The 18,677-nt window shown below is 45.9% G+C and overlaps 1 protein-coding gene across 2 annotated transcripts in view; it reads left to right on the top strand.

Annotated features, from left to right (window-relative positions):
- Positions 1-17,836, top strand: part of PALMD (palmdelphin) — a 311,657-nt gene extending 293,821 nt beyond the window's left edge. For both annotated transcript variants that reach the window (XM_069641537.1, XM_069641536.1), the window contains exon 8: positions 9,796-17,836. In XM_069641537.1, coding sequence (XP_069497638.1) covers positions 9,796-9,839 — 44 coding nt within the window. In that variant the 3' untranslated portion in view covers positions 9,840-17,836. The remainder of the gene's footprint in view (positions 1-9,795) is intronic.
- Positions 17,837-18,677: the final 841 nt, after the last annotated feature.

The following is an 18,677-nucleotide window of genomic DNA, read 5'->3' on the forward strand; positions in this document are numbered from 1 at the left end:
TTGTAACCCAGTTGGCTTCTCCAACCTTGTTGCAAAGTGTTTATACTTCTTTCAATCTGTTTTACATAGGGTGGCTGCATTTCTGACTTTATCCATTCCTCGTACCTTTGTCGGTTTTCGCAGCCAGTGCATAAAGCAAACAAATCTCTTTCATTCTGTTTTACATATGGTGTGAGCCCGTTCGGTTCTCTTAGGCTCTCACACTTTCGTAGCCCTCAGTGGTGCTTCTACGTCAGGAGTGTTTGCCTCCCTTTTGATGGTCGCATCAGTGGCAAATGCATTTGCCTTGGGGATCTTGGGGATCCGGGCTACCTTCATCCCTCTGGTCTCGGCGTCGGTTGCCGGGCCTACCACTGTTCTTCCCTCGTCATGCCACCAGCCAAGATAGTTGTGCGTCCATCTCAACCTTTCTCCCGACCGGAGCCTCGCACTCAGTCAGGACAAGCGCTGCTCAGTCTCCAACTAGTGGTCTTTTCCTCCTTTACGCCAGTGCTGGTTCTGTGGCTTGACGTGGGAAAGCCCCTCCAGGACGTCTCTCCAGAGGCTCACCTCCGTGTAGGAATTCCCCTCCTCCCTCTGTGGGAGTCCTGTCTGGTTCACCGTCAGCTCGGCTCTTGTGTACATCACCAGCAAGAGCATAAACGTGTCCGCCTTCTTTGATTATAGCGTTTAGATGACACTCAGCATTACCTGAAGCCAAAGGATTGAAACAAGGGCCCTTGTTGGTTATAGGCATAATTTGTGACAACAAAGTATTTCCAACACCCATATATGCAGAAATGCTGTTTTAGACTGGGAGTTCTTGATCAGAATGGGAGTCCTTGTTCCTAAGAAGGAAGTGACACCCAAGAAGGGAGTCACATCCAGTGAGGTCTCACTTCCCCAGATCCCTGGGCAGGGTCTTACTTAGCTTGCTCAACTCCTAAGCCTCAAAGGGGGTGGCTCCCCTTTGGAGAGAAGGGATGAATTGTCTAGATTCCACACAACACCAAGAATTATGAAGGCTGTAGCAATTGAAGTTGGTGACAACCATAGAAATGTGAGACCTGTGATAGCTAAATGCAAGGCATCACACACAGCCTACAAAACTGGCAACTGTCAAGCAATATCCAGATGCAATATCATTTAGAAAATAAAACTAAATTATGAGAAAATACAATTATTTGACTGTTAATATTTATGCCGAAGACATACCCCTGTTTTTACAGAACACCGCTGGATGATAGGGGATTGTCCTGAACTGTTAGAGCAATTGGCAACAACCAATGTGCTACCATATCCAAAGGCCTCAATGCAATGGGGACATGAATGAGCCCCTCAAGCCTGAAGCTCAACAACTCCAAAACCAAGCTCTTTATCCGGGGCCTGAGGCTTCAGCTTAAGAAGATTGGCAGTCACTGCCCCAAACAAACGTTTTTTACACTTATTTCACTTGGGTGAAGTTTTCCCAAAGCAGAAAAGTGACTACAATTTGGGCATCATCTGAGAAAAGGACATCAGTCCCAATCTCAAAACTAATGGCAGATTGCAGAACTCCTTCTTCCAACTAAAATTCCTAAACAAAAGATCCTCTCCTAAATACCCAGGGACAACAATGCCATGGTTATAGGTGCCAGAACTAACTTTACTTTGACCACCGCCTCTATGCAGCTCAGGGGCAATGCATTTATCTAGGAAGCAAGTAAACTCCAAGCAACACAGGTTCGAATCCATGTTTATATCCATGAAATTAAATTTATTTGAGACACTTAAGTGATAATATTCTCTGCAGTGGGCTGTACCAGCTGTTAACAGTGCACCGCCTGAAGTAATGGCGCTAGTGAAGCAAAGGTGAATACAGTGGGTTGTGGGCCATTCCCAGATAGCTACAGCCTGCTGCCATTATCATCAAAAAGGTGGGTTATACTACACCTCAGATTTGGAGAAAGATTTTTTTTTAAACAAGGAAGGCAGGTGGACATGCACAGATGGCTGCCTGGTATTGCAACCATAGGAAAAGAGGCAACAGCGGGTGGCCAAGGATCAACAACATGGAGCCAAAGCATAGCAATATCATAGGGAGAGGAAATGCAGCTGTGTTAGCGAGAAAGAGAAGCATGCGGGCTGAGTGGTGAGCCTGGGAAATTGGTATATTGTTTAGCCATCTCTTACATCTCTCTAGGAAAGCCACTGTTGCATTGCTGTTGTGTTAAAAACTAGGCCTTTTCCCCTCTTTTTAGGAAAGTCGAATCTGGGTGTTTTTTGCATTGCTGTTGTGGTGTATCTACCCCTGTCTTTCATCCTCTCTGTTCCTGCATTCCCCTGTGGTGTGTTAACTGCCTGGGCCTCCTGTGTGCCTCCTTCTTGTGAACTCTCCCCCTCTGGTCTCCAACCCAGGCCTCCCTATTGTTGATACCCACATCAGCGCTTCCTCCAGACTCTAACCGACATCCTCTTTGTCGTTCTCCTTAAAAGACCTATGGACCCCTCATACGGTGTCTGTTCTCTCTCCTTTCTCCTCCTCTGCCATTAATGGTGGCACCCGGTGGGAGGTCCTTGTGGCCCCCTTCCACTCCTCCAAGATCCTCATTAATGTCTATCTAAAAGGCACTGTCATAGTCCAGGGCACTTAGCCCAATTTCCTCCCCTCTCCTGACATTCCTTCTAGCACCTCTCTGGCCCATCTGCCACCTGCTCCACTCCTGGGCCCATCTACTGCCTCTGCTGGGTGCACCTCACTCCTGTACCCCACCCTGGAAGTCTTTCAATTGTGGAAACCTGCTCCACATAGCTACTCTCAACTCTCGCTCTGCTATCAAACATTCCTCTGACATCTGCCAACTCCTCAAAGACCTTGACCTGGATGTCCTAGCTCTCACTGAGACATGGTTCACGGCCACCTCTGTCACAAGTTTTGACCCTCTCCTGCCTGTGGGCTACATGATCCTCTGCGAGCCCAGAACCAACCGGCCCAGAGGTGGAGTGGCCCTGATCTTTTCAGAGTGGGTCCCTGCTTCTGTCATTCCTACGCAGGCCTACTCCTCCTTTGAATGCCTAGTCTGCAGGCTCTCTATATCTCCTGGCCTCTCTCTCACTGTGACACCATCTTCAGGCCACCTGGTCAGGTCAACCTCTTCCTCTCAGAATGGGCTGACTTCTCTCCTTCTCTACTTGCCTCGATCTCCCAACTTGTCCTTCTCAGAGACCTTAAACATCCACCTGGATGTCTAATCCCTCCTCTGGGCTTTTCCACAACCTATGCAACTCTCTATCTCTTTCCATCCTACACTCTGGTCTGACACACTCCACTGGACACACCCTGGATGTTCTCATCTTCTCAGACTTCTCCTTCTCTAACGCTCTCATCACTCTTCTCTCTTGGATTGACCACTTTCTGCTCTCCTTTCACCTGAAACTTCTTGCCCCTGAAGCAAAGCCTACCTCAGCACTGCCACCTTCCTTCTCGGTCATTCGGGCCATGAAGCAAATGTCAGTTGACGCCTTATCCTCTACTTTCTCCGCTCCTCCTACTCCTGTGACTGACTTGCACTCAGAAAGATGCAGGTTAGAGAGGTCTGTGTCATTCTCCAACACTCTGGACATCCTTGCCCCTGTCATGAGAATCCGTCTGAAGCCTACCTCCAAGTGCAACTCTCTTTACGACTCTGACCTCGCCCGCCTGAAACACAAGTGCAGGGTGGCTGAGAGGAAGTGGAGGGCTTCGGCCGCATCCTTAAACAAACTGGCCTGCTGCCTGCTACAAAGGCCATACAGACTCTCTGTCCTCTCCAAGAAGAGGGCCCATATCCAAGCCCGCGTCTCTGCGACCTCTAACAACACAGCCAAACTCTTTAAAATCTGCAAGGAGCTGGCCAATCCTATCGCTGTCTCCACCTCTCCTATTCCCTCCCAGGCCTTCTGGGGCCTGGGGCCTAAATACCTTCAACTCTCTCTTCCTAAATATCTTCCTTCTCGAGCTCTTCGCTCATCCGTCTCCAACTCCCTCCGGGTCAGCCGCTTCTCCAAAGTAGATCTCTCTCCGCGGCAGGGGCCTCCCTCTGTAACAGCCTTCCTGCCTCCCTGAAACTTGAGGAGAACCATCTCCGGTTCCGGAATCCCCTCAAAACCTTCCTCTTTTCTTCTGCCTTCTCCCCCCTGTCCCCTGCTAAATTCTTGACTGAAACGGCACTCTACCTGCAACTGGGCCACTCTCCACTTGCACTGCCTCCCTGGCAACCTCTGCACTACGGGACTGTCTCTGTATCCCGACAGCCCCTCTTTCCCAGCACTTGTCTGCACTTGCCACCAGTTTGGCCCTAATATTTATCTGTTTGTTCCACTACCCTGTACTGCACTTTCCCCCCTTCCCTCCACCCATGCACTTGCGCGATCTGAATGACACCTGGCCTAGTAGGATCGTTGTCCGTCTTCCCTCTGTTTCCCCCCTCCCTGCCTTGTCACGTCTTGAAACACTTGTGTATAGGCACGTTACAAATGCCATATCATATCATATATCTGTACAGCTCTGGCCTCTCATTTCACCATAAAAACTCAGGTCCTCACTTTCCTTTCCCTTTCCCTCTACCTCTCAGGCCCCCTTTGGCCGCCTCTCCCTCCCCTCTTTCTTTTTCCTCCTTCGCCCTGACAACACCTGATGATGTCTCTAGACAAGTCCAATCTATGAAACTGTTTTCCAAACAGGTGCACCCCTGCTCCTTCAGAACTATCAAGGACCACGTTGCCACCCTCGCTCCAGACTTGGACGATTTTCGCAACCACTCTTTCGCCATTGGGTCTTTCCCCTCTATCCTTAAGCACTCCCTTTTGCACCCCCTCCTAAAAAAGCCTTCTGTAGATCCTACTTGCCGGGCAAACTATCGCCGGATTTCTATCACTCCTTTCCTGGGCAAACTCCTGGAAAGGCTGGCCATCTCCCAGCTTACCCGCCACACTGAATCTGTTGGCTGCCTCCATGTCCATCAGTCTGGCTTCAGAGTGGCCAGATGCACAGAAACTACTCTCCTGAACACCCGTGAAGATCTGCTCTCTAACCTTGACTCCAGCACTCCCTCTGTCCTCGTCCTCCTTGACCTTTCCTCTGCTTTCGACACGGTCAATCACGCCACCCTGATCAACAAACTCCATGTGAACCTGGACATCATGGATCAGGCCCTGGTGTGGCTGACCTCCTTCCTCCTGGACCGGCCCTCCCAGGCCCAACTTGGATCCTTTCCATCACCTCTCTCTCCGCATGCAGTGTCCCCAGGGCTCTATCCTCTCACCCTGGCTCTTCAATGTCTATCTGTGACCTTTGGCCAACCTGATCTCCACTTTCTCTTCTAACTTTCAGTGTTATGCGGATGACACTCAGCTCTGTTTCAGGCTTCCCTTAGCCTCCTCTCCTCCCTTGCTCATTCCTGTCTGCCTATCCACGATTCAGGATTGGTGCACCACTAACGATCTTTGCCTTAATGTGAGTAAGACGGAGATCCTTCTCATTGAGACCCATGCTCCCGCTTCCCCTCTCTCACTCTGGCTGCTCTCCCTGGGCCCTCTACCCTAGTCTTCCTGTGAGGCAAAAAACCTTGGTGTCATCTTCAACTCCACCCTCTCTTTCGCTCCTCACATCACGGACCTTGCCAAAATGGTCCACATCCAGCTGCACCTTCTCAGAGGTATTCTACATTTCCTCACTTTCCCCCAGAAGCTCACTGTCTCCAGAACTCTGGTTCTCTCCAGTCTGAATTACTGCAACAACCTCTTTCTCAATCTGCCTACCTCTACTCTTTGCTCCCTGCAACTAATCCAGAACAGGACTGCAAGACTTATACTTGGCCTCAAGCCCAGGGACCGTATCTCTCCAGCCCTGAAATCTCTCCACTGGCTCCCGGTGGCTGCAAGGATCAGGTTCAAGACCCTCTGCATTGTCAAGTCTTTCTGGGGCCGGAGCCGGCATTACATCCAACTCTCTCTTCCGAAATGCCTTCTTTCTAGAGCCCTTCGCTCAGCTTCCTCCAACTCTTTGAGGGTCAGACATTTCTCTAGGCAGAGAGTGGGGGGTAGATCGCTCTCCTCTGTGGGTGCCTACCTCTGTAATGGCCTCCCTGCCCTTCTCAGACTTGAGCCGGACCACCTGAAATTCCATAAGCAGCTCAAGAGCCTCCTTTTCTCCTCTGCCTTCTCCCTCTCGCTCCCTTGCTAATTTATCTGCTGCACTGACTGGTTGCTTGGTTCCCTCAGAGTCTCACTGGGTACCAGGTTCCTCCACGATCAGTCTTCCCTGCAATGCCTTCTGGCCTACCACGCACCTAGGTTCCCTAACTGTAACCCTTACAGCCCCCCTGCACTTACCTAGAGCCTTGTTGCCCTGGCTGCACTTACTCAGATCCATGCTATCCTGATCGCACTTCCTCTTTTTCCTCTCCCTTGCACTTCCCCCTCTCCTTCTATTGTCGCACTTGCACGATCCGAATGATGCAAAGCCTATTCGGATTGTTTGTCTTGTGTCTTCCCTCCCTTGTCGCCCCTAGAAACTCTTGTGTACAGGCGCGTTATAAATGCCATATCATATCATATATCACTAGGGGACCACAAAAGTAACGATGGGGAAGAGGCAGTGGCAATCAGACAGGTGCTGTTTTGTCCTCAAGTCCACCTTCCGCATTCCTATATGCCACCTCTCCTCTTTAATTGCTTTCCTCTTTTGTCTGCGCTTTACCATCTGCTTCGTCATCCTTCGGCTTAGAAGCCACTAGTCTACCACTCGGGCACGTTACTAAGCAACCAATCACTAGATAAATAAAAATATAACTAATGCCTTGTCCCAAAAAACAATAGTTTACAATTCACACTGTAGTGTAATTTTGTTACTATACATCGGAAGTGCTCCATTAAATTAGGACAGGACTGCATGTTTCTCCAAGGTATATATAGCATGTCACGTAATCCCTGCGATTTGTCTCTTATACCCTCAAATACATTTTTAAGCATCCCCTCTCATCCATGAAGGTGGGATTAGAGAGGTAGGGAATGACCGAAAGTGGAACCACAAGGGTTGCATGTGAATTCAAAAAGACATATTTGAAGCAAAAAGGGACTAGCGCCTTATTACTATATAGGATGCACAACCTCAGTGCCCACTTGTTCGCATAGGCTCTGGCTGTGTCATACATAGTCAAGCACAGTCAGTTTATATTACACATAATATGTGCTTTTCCATAAGCAGCACTGCCAAATAGCAAGGGGCGGTGGAAACTGGCAGGGCCACAGATGAACCAGGCACCCTAAGAGTGTGCATGGATAGTCGGCCGAGTCGCTGAGGCGGGGGGAGGGGCGAGGGGGGGAGGAGGAGGCAGCGTGTATGCATACTGAATATACACCACCATCCCAGGAAATAGAGATTCAGTGTGCATCCACAAGGCTTACTGCCTGTGTTCATGTTTCAGTAGTGCCACCTGCACACAGGCGAAGGACAGTCTTGCCTTTGCAAGTTGAATTGCACTGTGCCAGGGAGCCATTTGTACATAAAATGCATACCTGCTGCAACAGAAGGCCCTCAATCAGTTTTATAAAAGTGGGTTTGGTAGCCTATTCCCTAAGGGAAATGTACAACAGTTGCATACCCATGTTCTGTTTGCAGTGTAGCTGCACGTTCGATAGTATGGCCCCTGGGGGTGGCATGCTGGCAGTGGACTGGCATAGTAGCCCCTGTACGCATAAAGTACGCAATCTAAAGGCTTCTTACGAAAGCCACAGCAGGTTATAAGGACGTGTGCTTCATATGTAGTTGAGTTTTTATAGTGTGAACCCAGCTAGGAAGCAACGGAGCACGGCACAAGTCATTTGGGGTTAATAGATAGTGGTGGAGGGGGAGGATACCGGTTATAGTTGCTTGGATATCCCACACTAAAGGAGTAACATATTCCTAGGAGTAGCAGCTCCAAACTGATCCATAAGTATGCAGGATCTTGACTTCCTTCCTGAATTGCAAGAGTGTTGGCGTGGTCCAGATTGCGACTGGTATGGTGTTCCAGTATGGCGTGGTCCAGATTGCGACTGGTATGGTGTTGCAGTATGGCCGACTGGTATGGTGTTCCAGTATGGCGTGGTCCAGATTGCGACTGGTATGGTGTTCCAGTATGGCTGACTGGTATGGTGTTCCAGTATGGCGTGGTCCAGATTGCGACTGGTATGGTGTTCCAGTATGGCGTGGTCCAGATTGCGACTGTTATGGTGTTCCAGTATGGCGTGGTCCAGATTGCGACTGGTATGGTGTTCCAGTATGGCGTGGTCCAGATTGCGACTGGTGTGGTGTCCCAGTATGGCGTAGTCCAGATTGCGAATGTTATGGTGTTAAAGTATGGCGTGGTCCAGATTGTGACCAGTATGGCATGGTCCAGTTTGTGACTGGTATGGTGTTCCAGTATGGCGTGGTCCAGATTGCGACTGGTGTGGTGTCCCAGTATGGCGTGGTCCAGATTGCGACTGTTATGGTGTTCCAGTATGGCGTGGTCCAGATTGTGACTTGTATGGTGTTCCAGTATGGCATGGTCCAGATTGCGACTGGTATGGTGTTCCAGTATGGCGTGGTCCAGATTGCGACTGGTATGGTGTTCCAGTATGGCCGACTGGTATGGTGTCCCAGTATGGCGTGGTCCAGATTGCGACTGTTATGGTGTTCCAGTATGGCATGGTCCAGATTGTGACTGGTATGGTGTTCCAGTATGGCATGGTCCAGATTGCAACTGGTATGGTGTTCCAGTATGGCGTGGTCCAGATTGCGACTGGTATGGTGTTCCATTATGGTGTGGTCCAGATTGCGACTGTTATGGTGTTCCAGTATGGCGTGGTCCAGATTGCGACTGTTATGGTGTTCCAGTATGGCGTGGTCCAGATTGCGACTGTTATGGTGTTCCAGTATGGCGTGGTCCAGATTGTGACTGGTATGGTGTTCCAGTATGGCTTGGTCCAGATTGCGACTGGTGTGGTGTCCCAGTATGGCTTGGTCCAGATTGCGACTGTTATGGTGTTCCAGTATGGCATGGTCCAGATTGTGACTGGTATGGTGTTCCAGTATGGCATGGTCCAGATTGCAACTGGTATGGTGTTGCAGTATGGCGTGGTCCAGATTGCGACTGGTGTGGTGTCCCAGTATGGCATGGTCCAGATTGCAACTGGTATGGTGTTGCAGTATGGCGTGGTCCAGATTGCGACTGGTGTGGTGTCCCAGTATGGCGTGGTCCAGATTGCGACTGGTCTGGTGTCCCAGTAGGCTGAGGCATAGCAAGAAGTGGCCTGTTTCCTGGTTTTCTTTTTGTGCAGCAGTTTAATAGTTAGCCTCGTAATGTACTGGCTCCTGTATAAACGTGTCCTACGTGAGCCTGGGAGTTAAGTGCTCTGCGGTAGTTGCTTTATATGCGATGCAGGCAGTTTTGAAGAGTATCCTGGCTGGGCTGGCTAGGCAGTGTCATTCTCTTAGGATTGTTTTATGCTGGGGGAGATGCAGTCATATTTATAGTTCCCATTATGATGGGTGCAGAGCGTGTTGAAATCTGTTCACATTTTTAAAATAAACAGCTATGTTTTTCCTGACTGCAAACGTTCATTAGATCTTCTAACATCTAATACCAACTAACATCTGCATGCTGTGTGTAAACTGCTATGGCTAATGACATTTCTTTGTAATCTGCACATTACTGCTAATGCTACTGGATCTGTCTCTCTGAGGTATGTGCTTTCCTTGTTCTTAACAATATCCAAACCTCTACCTGGAAGGATGAATAATAATGCATATTTATATTTTTCTTTTTTTAACAGCTCTGAGAATAAGAATGGCAAAGCTTGGCAAAAGGGTCATATAAAAGCACAGGTGATGCGGCACCCCCAAACATGTCTGAGTCTTGCAACAGATTATGCTACGACTAAAGAAGATGTCACTCCATCCATCAACCCATTTATTGTAAAACTGCTACGGGATGGCCAAGAGATTTAAGAGATGTAATTGACTGGCAAGAGATGTAATTGTTTGGTGCAGTATGTGTGGTCACATACAGGTTCTGCAACCAGCCGCTCTCCAGATGTTTTGGACTACAACTCCCATCGTGCAGCATGATTGACTATGCTGGGCAAGGCTGATGGGAGTTATATGCTAAAAAATATGGAGAGCCAGATGTTGTAGACCCCTGAGAGAGGATCCACCATCTTCTTTCTATACACTGCATGTACTAGGTGAAGCATATCCTGATAGTGGAGCCTGCCCATGTAAAAAAATGTATGTTATCTATTTTAAGACACATTTTAGATAGTCTGAAAGCAGTGATCCTGTGCATTGGTGAGTTTGATTATTTTTTCAATGTACGCCGATCCTGTGTCGTATACCCGTCTTTTTGGCCTTATTCGTCCCAATGCAACACAATGCCAAGGTGTTGAGTATGCCAGTGACAGTCTGTCTCTGGGAAACTTTCTGAATCTTGTGTCTTATTTATTATGTTTGAGAAGATATGACGATTTAGTTGCAAGGTCATAGGCAACCTGCAAATATCCTTTCCTGCATTCATACGAGTCTATGTGAGCATTTGCAGTTGTGGTGGCAGCCCTTCTTTACTTATCTTGAGTATGTCACATGTCTCTGCTTTAAAGATGCTCAGATTGGCTGGCACTTTTTCTTAAATGTTCCTTGAAATGTCTATTATACATCACCATTGGTTAACAATCTTCCATTTGGCGGTATCTACAAAATAACTCCCCCAACCCCTATTTCTGTGGGCCAAGCCAGTGGTGAAAAAAAAATCATGACCTGTAAACTATGAAACATTCTACTGGGTCCATTTAACTAGGTTTGCTAAATATGCCAAAAAAAAGAAGACTTCTCTGTTTGTGGCATCCAGTCACATGTGGCTTTTCATGTTTAGCCCAAACGCAGACACCCCAGTCCTTTCCTGTCTCTTGCTTCTTGGCTGGGTGAAGTATAATCTGATACCTCACTGCAGAAAGTTCTGAAAACGTCATAGTGCCAATCCTTCTGATACACTCCCATTCACATAAATATTTGAAGTGTCCATGGCTCCCACTTTTTAATTGATCATTGTTAGCAAAAACAAGAGACAAATTGATAACTATAAATTGCAATCATATGTTTCATTTGTCTTCGGGAATAAAATGCACAAAAGAAACCAAAGCAAGCACTGATACCTAGTTTACAACAAATGTGTAGGACACCATTTTTTCAATATTATGAAATGTGTATGATCAGCAGCAATGAGACTGATTATGGAAGTGAGGAACAGCAATGGGTGAATATTATGTGGCTATCAATTCACCAAAGGTAATGAGAGAAGATGGTACACATTCATTCCTCTGCCTCGGGATTAGCGAGGGGGGCATGGACTAAGAAGTGCAATTACTGAATGGTGAAGTCATGCATCCCACAGATTAACAATCTGGAAGTTGTGAAGCATCCTCCTTAAATCAGAATGCATTGTCTTTTTAAACTCTACATTTCTTGTTTTTTATGAGTGCGGGAATCAATAAATAGGTCTGGTTGGGTTATAAAAATCTAATATTTTTCAGTAAAAATCATTCCCACTATCTCCTTATGGGGCGTGCATTTTCCGGCAACAGTGAAATCTCACAAAGAGGATAACCCCTCCTATAAAACAGTGCCCCTTTTTTTGCTTTTAATAATGACTTGTGTACTTTGTTTGCTTCATTAAAATAGATTGTAACTGCTGATTTGTTTTGTTCATTGCCCTTCAGCAACTTTTGTTTCGGAATAGTTGGCTTGTATGTTATTTTGTGGGGGTTTTCTTTATATTCATCTCTAGGGAGACCCCTTGAAACGTCACATCCCTCATCTCATTCCATCCCCCATGACCCTGCTCCATGTTCTTTATTTATCTTTGCAGTTTGGTAGCATCTCAATCTGTCTCCTTAAAATTGTCTCTGTGCCAATGTGGATGCCATCTTGTTTTTTTTTCTTTATTTCCTTGTCTCTCCAATCCATCTTCCTCTTACACATCTCTCCCTGCATTAATAGTTAACCATCACACTTACTTGTGGTTTCCCAACACAGTCATTGCATTACTTGTCCTCTTTGTTCAAGTGTTTCTATAATGAAACTAGAAAGAGAACTTATTATACCAAAAGATGATCCCTTAACAAATAAATAATTAAAGGGGAATGTCAGTCCCATCTACTGGTTCCTGGTCCTTTTAGGTTTATTTTTCTCAGTAACAGTTTACATTAGTAATACAGGATATTTTTAAACTTGTGTTTGAGGTTCAAAATATTTGGACAAGAAAATATTCAGGCATCAATTTTGAGAGAGCCCAGTTACCCTATGAAACATTTTGACATTTTACTCCAAAAAAGACCCAGTCTTACAAAAGCAAACTACCACCACGTGGAAGTATAAACTTGCTGGCTGCACTTAGCACTTTCTCCACTAAGCAAAGTTGAGAGCAGTAAAGACAAACTGCAAACAAATCAGTCATCCATGGGCACCTCCCTGTTCCCAGCCGCTTGAACAGTTTGAGAGATGGTTACATGTGTTGAGTTATGGATTTTACTCTCATTCACTCATCTGGGTCAATGTTAGAGCAGACACTTGTCACATGTGCCTTACCCTCATGGCCCCCATTTGCCAACTCTAAATTGTCACATATATTATGTACCAAATGCTCGGACTGGTGCATATCAACGCATCCTTTCCCACTCTACGTTCATATAATTGGATTTCAAAGTAGCCCAATCAGGGTATGATGCTTTTACAGATAAACATTCGGGGATAACTCTGGGAAATTCATACCTGTGGCCAAGTGTGTTTTTAAGCTGCAGAATTATATGTTTAAAGAGGCCACAGAGAACATTGCATCGCAACAGTAGTTTGAATGTTACCATGGCAGTCTTAGAAAGCTGCATACAGACTATCTGTTCAAACAGCCTTTATATCAGACACTGTTTGCACCAACTAAGCTTGTGCTGAGCAAAAAAACAGCAGTGCAACAATGGTCCACCTTAAACAGAAAGCAGATAGAATGCCTTTGCAATGGTGTCCCTGTCTTTACATTGGTAGCATTGCTAAAGGATCCATAGCATTACCAGCAGGATGTGTCCAAGTGTCATAGACACCACAGTGCTGGCAAATCATGCAAGTGTTGGGGCTTTGGGTGAGCAAGAGGCTAGTTTAGCTGATATGTGCACCAAAAATATTCTTAATAGTAATCGTGAGATTTTCAGAATGGCTTGCGCATATTAAAGTCATGTACACTTGAGTTCTCTGTATGTACATTTTTTCTCAAATGTATTGAACATTTCCTGGACACCTGCCATGCTTTTATCATTGGATCGGATGAGGAGCCCGGTCCAATCCGAAAGGCTTGCAGCTATATTAAGCTTACATTAGTGAATGGGCCTTTGATGTGTCTAGTTCCTTACATTCTTTAAAATAAAATATGGACGCTACAAACGTGAATTTCAGCTGACAAGGAGTCTGTGCATCGCATAATCAGTGGTCCGCTTGGGATGCACAATTTCTGTGACAGTCTCGGGGGTCCCCTCTCAGAGAGAAGCACGGAATGCCCTCAATTACCTCAGCTGAATTGCTTTCTCTGCAATTCTTGCCTCAACGCACCAGTGCCTTATCACTTCCGGTGAAAAACCACCACCGGACAGCAAAGCCATGGAAATGATGATATATATATATTCATAAGACAACCCAATAAGACATTGCACATCACAATTTATTTTATTTGTATATTTATATAGCGCCAAAGCCCTAGGGCATCAAGGCGCATTAACATAAATCATACATATGACGAAAGATCAGGACATATTAGCAACACACAACTGAAACAAACAAATCGAGAAAACATAACATTACAATAACATAATGGTATAGTGGCACAGACCTATCTGAGAAGGATGGATCAAAGCAGTGGCACTAAAAAGTATAGACCAACTAAGGGAGCAAAACAGTTAAACATTGATTCAATTCAATACACTTTTCAAAGCCGTAGATGAACCTGCTTGCCGAGAAAGAGAAATTATATTTAAATACATCAGCAAACTACTAAAGCCACATCCCAAGATGATACAATCAGTGTTGCCACTCTGACACCAGTTAGTGATTTGAAGTCTACGCAGCACTTTTAAGTCTTGTGTTCTCACACAGTTGGTCCCTAGTTTGGAGTTGAACCATGCCAAGATTTTATTTTTCAGGGCTTCTCTGGATTCGTATTGATTGGGTTTGGGAACATTGGTAATAATCACATTTTACGGGTCCAAGACAAAACTCCTTAATATGGGATCGTAATATTGGCCATTTTCGCTTTCCTTTGTCGGAGGTCCTTACCAAGTGAAGAGGTAGCTAGCGGAGCCGACTTGTTCAGTGGCGTGGAAACCGCTCGTGATATGTTTGACAATGTGTGACAATGCGCCTGGATGTTCACAAGTATTATTCCACTCAGCACTGCAAAATGATTTCATTTTGGTAAAGCACTGATCAAGAACTTCCCCTTTTAATACTGTGCACATTGTATTATTTCTAATATTTGGAAAGACAGTCCTGGAAAGCCTGCCTGGTCATTGATTGATTGTTTTTAATCTGGTACATTAGATGTAGCAGTCTGATACAAAAACACTCCTGAGGCGAGAAGTGGCCAATCCTGCACCATGTTATGAGTAAAGCTGGGCCAGTGTATTTCATTAATGCATGGAGCCTTCAAGCTCCAACAGGGAAGGAATTTGGCTGTCATAAAACAGAGCTTACTCCGCAGACATGCTGTATATATTTCCCATGTTCTGCACAGTCATGGTGACTGTTCTGACAGTTGAAATGAGCACCATACCCAGTGTGCATTGCATGCTCTGACTGGGTGCACGTTTGAATTACTATTACAGACACGTCTGATACATTTGTGGTCATTCTTATGTTCCCAAAATGCACTTTGTTTTTATTCAAAGCAGCCAGCAACCTATATTCATGGCACCCAGATTACTCAACACCTGGACCAGCCCCTCAGTCCCGCCCACACCACTTGCAATACGCCCCCCCTTCTACTCCCTCCCCCATGCGCATGATTGTGGAGGGGGTGGGGGGGAGTACCCCCAGTAAATATTTTCAATTTCCAGTACAGAAATCCAGAAATGTAAAGGTGTACTCACCCCAGAAATATATAAATATTGCGCTAAATGTTGATGCCTCTTACGTCGTTCAGTGCTCAAATTCCGTCCTAAATCATTGTTCTTACCCTCCCGATTGTCCTCAGCTCTGTGTGTGCACTGAGCTCTTCAAATGTAAAACCGAGAACAAGGCATCTATATAGTGAAAAATGCAGTCCTTAACCTAGGAGATCTCTTTGCAATTCATAAATGCGCACGAATGGTTTAAAATCCGAGCTTTGCCTCTCGACTCTTTTGAGAGGGTAATGAAAGCGTGTAGCCTCAGGAGAGCTACACCTCCAAAGCCCAAACTCAGAAATAAAACAAGCCTTTTATTAGCTATAAAGAGGGCTCAGTGGATAGACAGAAAACGGAGGAAATAAAAAGTGACACCTGACCTCAGCGCCGACCACCTTCTCCCTGGGCAACAGCTTCTGCCGACTGGGAACTTGAAAGCTCGCTTGTCCTCTTTTCATGAGCATTTCCTGTCCTAGCTGGAATGTTGGGCCCTGGCTGGCCGGCCACAGAGGAAGACCGTGAGGGCCGCATATTATTTTAGCTTGTCTTTCAGTATTATCCTCTGACATGTTGCAATATAAATTAGAATGTCCTCCTTTTCTACAGCTTCTTCCAATTAAATATTCATGTTTGTAGTATATGGGCTTCAAGGAATGTCAGTCAGGGATCCAATAACTAATGTCAGTAAATCATGAGTTCCTGATTTTGTGCGGCAGATGAAATGACGAGGTTGTGGAACCCCTGACTGCCCTCTCCCCTCCCCCACCCTGACATCATAAAATAATGAGGGTGGTGCCCTGCTCTCCTGTAGCTCTGGCGGATCCACTTAACGTGAAACCTGATTGTAACTGTCAAAACGTATCACGGCTGTAATATATTTGCTTGTTATCGTATTTGTTATTTCGTTTTTATTGTTAAAAAAAAACACATAACTTAATGTAAAGAAAACATGTCAGCACTCAAAGGACCGTGAAAGCAGCACCCCTTTATGAGCAAGTAAGATTCCCCAGTGTACAGATCAACAACGCAAAAAAACAGATGTGCCTTCCCGTTTGCCCGGTGTAAGTTTAAAAGTGCTTCAAATCATCCTACTTCACAAGTTCTGCCACGGCCAACTCTGGCGGAACATGCTTTCACCCAACACTGCCATGATGAGGCACGCATACCCACAGTGTCCCATTGTATATGGATCTATATGGTCTGCTGTGAAAAAAGGCGCAAACTCTTAAACTGCATGTATTGTACAAGGGAAAAGGCATTATGAGTACACAAGGAGCATTTGATTACGTCGATCTGTGTCTCCCACATTCAAATGCACTTTTTCACCATGTTTGTGCGTTTATGCAAATAAGCCTATTGTTCTGCCCATTTTAAAGCAACTCCGATATTCATATATATTGATATGTACTTAAAAATGCGCAAGGCACAGCGCGATGTGCAGTACATGACAGGACCATTCCTGACCCACTCAAGTATTTTATTTGTAAGTGGAACAGCTGTCTCACTTGCCTTTCTAGCCCCCATACAGGGATAGAAATAGAAAGACGTTCTATGTGCTGTACATTTCACAATGATGTGCTGTTTAAAGGCCTATTGCCGTGAAATGCAATCCCAGGACCCACGTGGGTGCTAGGAGCCTGTTCATACATGAGTGATGGGAGCATACACCCAGAACTCATGCATGCAAGGAGGCTGGCCCACACATCATTTGCACTGCTGCTCAGCGCCCTAGAAATGTGCAGGTCACCTCTGTGCATAAGGCGACCTGCAGATTTCTTACAATGTTGCAAGGAAAAAAGGGGAAGAAGTGGACAGGCTGCACATTTTTTACTTAAAGTGCTTTTTAATAATCTGCAGCAAGATGTTTTTATTATTTTCATCTAGTCAATGGACATGAAGTAACTTAAAATAAATGTAAATGTTATGTTGTCCTATTATTTTTTATGTTTGTGACAAAGCTATGACAAAAGAAAAATGAATCACTGAAAATATACATTGGCAACGAAACATAAGCAAAATAACAGTGAAAAGCAAAGATTCTTCGTGAATGTGCCCAGTTACCCTAACACCCACGGGCACATGGTCACGTAGCCTGAAAGCCTGCTTCGCTTATCATATTAAATGAGTTTAGTTTGTTCCATGCCATTTCTTTTGCTGTTTTCCAAATCTCATTTGAGTTTTGCTGTCTGTTAATGATGCAATTTTTGACCCCTTTGTCTTCTATCAGAGTTTGGGCTTTGTTTTCCTCCTCTGGTCCAGAACGCAATTAGCGCAGTGACATGACCTGCTATTGGTGTTCCAGATTCACTGGTGTAGAACAGCTGGTGCAGGGCATTCCAACACAGGCCCATGCAGCTTACATTCCATTCTTTCAACTACAAGGAGCTATTCACTAGCTGGGCACTTGGCAACCCAGCGCCGTTGACGGAGAGGCTGCCAACTGTTTTTAATGAGTGGGGAAGGAGATTAGCCAATGTCACAGGCCTTGGAGCGGGGACGGGCTCTTTTCTTAAGCTAAATGGCCAGCAAGGTCATTTTCCTAGTGCAATGCCCACTTGCCACCCTTTCCCACAGCACCATTTTAATTGCCATGCATGGCTATGGGAGGATTATGTAACAGTTGCCCAATTTGCTGTCATGTTTTGTATGCTTAAATAAAAGCACATGTTGTCTTACTTTATGCAGTGTTTTGGTCTATCCTTTGTGGAGTAATCGAATGAAAACAATTGAGCAAGTCGGCCTCATTTATGCAGTGTCCGTTGGTGGTCGGTCTACATGGTACATGCTTCATCTAACGCACACATTTTATGAATAGGTCATTTATGGACCACATATTTGCATATGAAAAATGTGTGCAGTTCATAACATTTGGGCGTAATGGATTTTCTAAAATCCGAACCTGAATTGTAAAAACAAAAAAAAAAGGGGGGAGCGACATTTTATAGAGACACGCAGCCTCCCATTGTAAATAAAACAGTGGCACCTGGGAAGGCTGCTCAGCCAGTCAGGTAGCTTGGAATGCAAGTAGAATCTGCCAGTACCCGCCCACATTCTCCCAGGCCGCCGCGCCCAGTCCCTGAGAGCTGCCATTTTTATTTCTTCCGCTCTCCCCTGAGCCATTTCCTACCCTGACCCGTTCAACATCTCGCACCACTTACCACCTCCCCCCATCTGCACTTTCCTGCTGGCCTGGGCTTCCTCCCCCAGCTTCCACGCTCCTTTGTAGTCCACGCCACCCCACCATAGGACGAAATCCCTTTGTTTTTTGCTACGGCAGAGGCCATCTTTGTTTTTTATGATGGGGGATTGGGCACACGAAATATGCACCGAATCTATCTCCATTAAAAACAATTGTTTACTCTATTTGCATTCTGGGGGGAGCCCCCAGTGCAAATAGCCATCGGTCCTTTCTTTGGGGGCATACACTGCCCGTAATGGCCCTGAGCCCTTACTGAGGCCCAGACTGGTGGGCCGTTACCAGAACTGTACACCCACGAAAATGGCCGTGATGGCTATATTTT

The sequence above is a fragment of the Ambystoma mexicanum genome, chromosome 1q, assembly GCF_040938575.1.
Source record: "Ambystoma mexicanum isolate Mex_15411 chromosome 1q, UKY_AmexF1_1, whole genome shotgun sequence".
In the NCBI taxonomy this organism is placed as follows: domain Eukaryota; kingdom Metazoa; phylum Chordata; class Amphibia; order Caudata; family Ambystomatidae; genus Ambystoma; species Ambystoma mexicanum.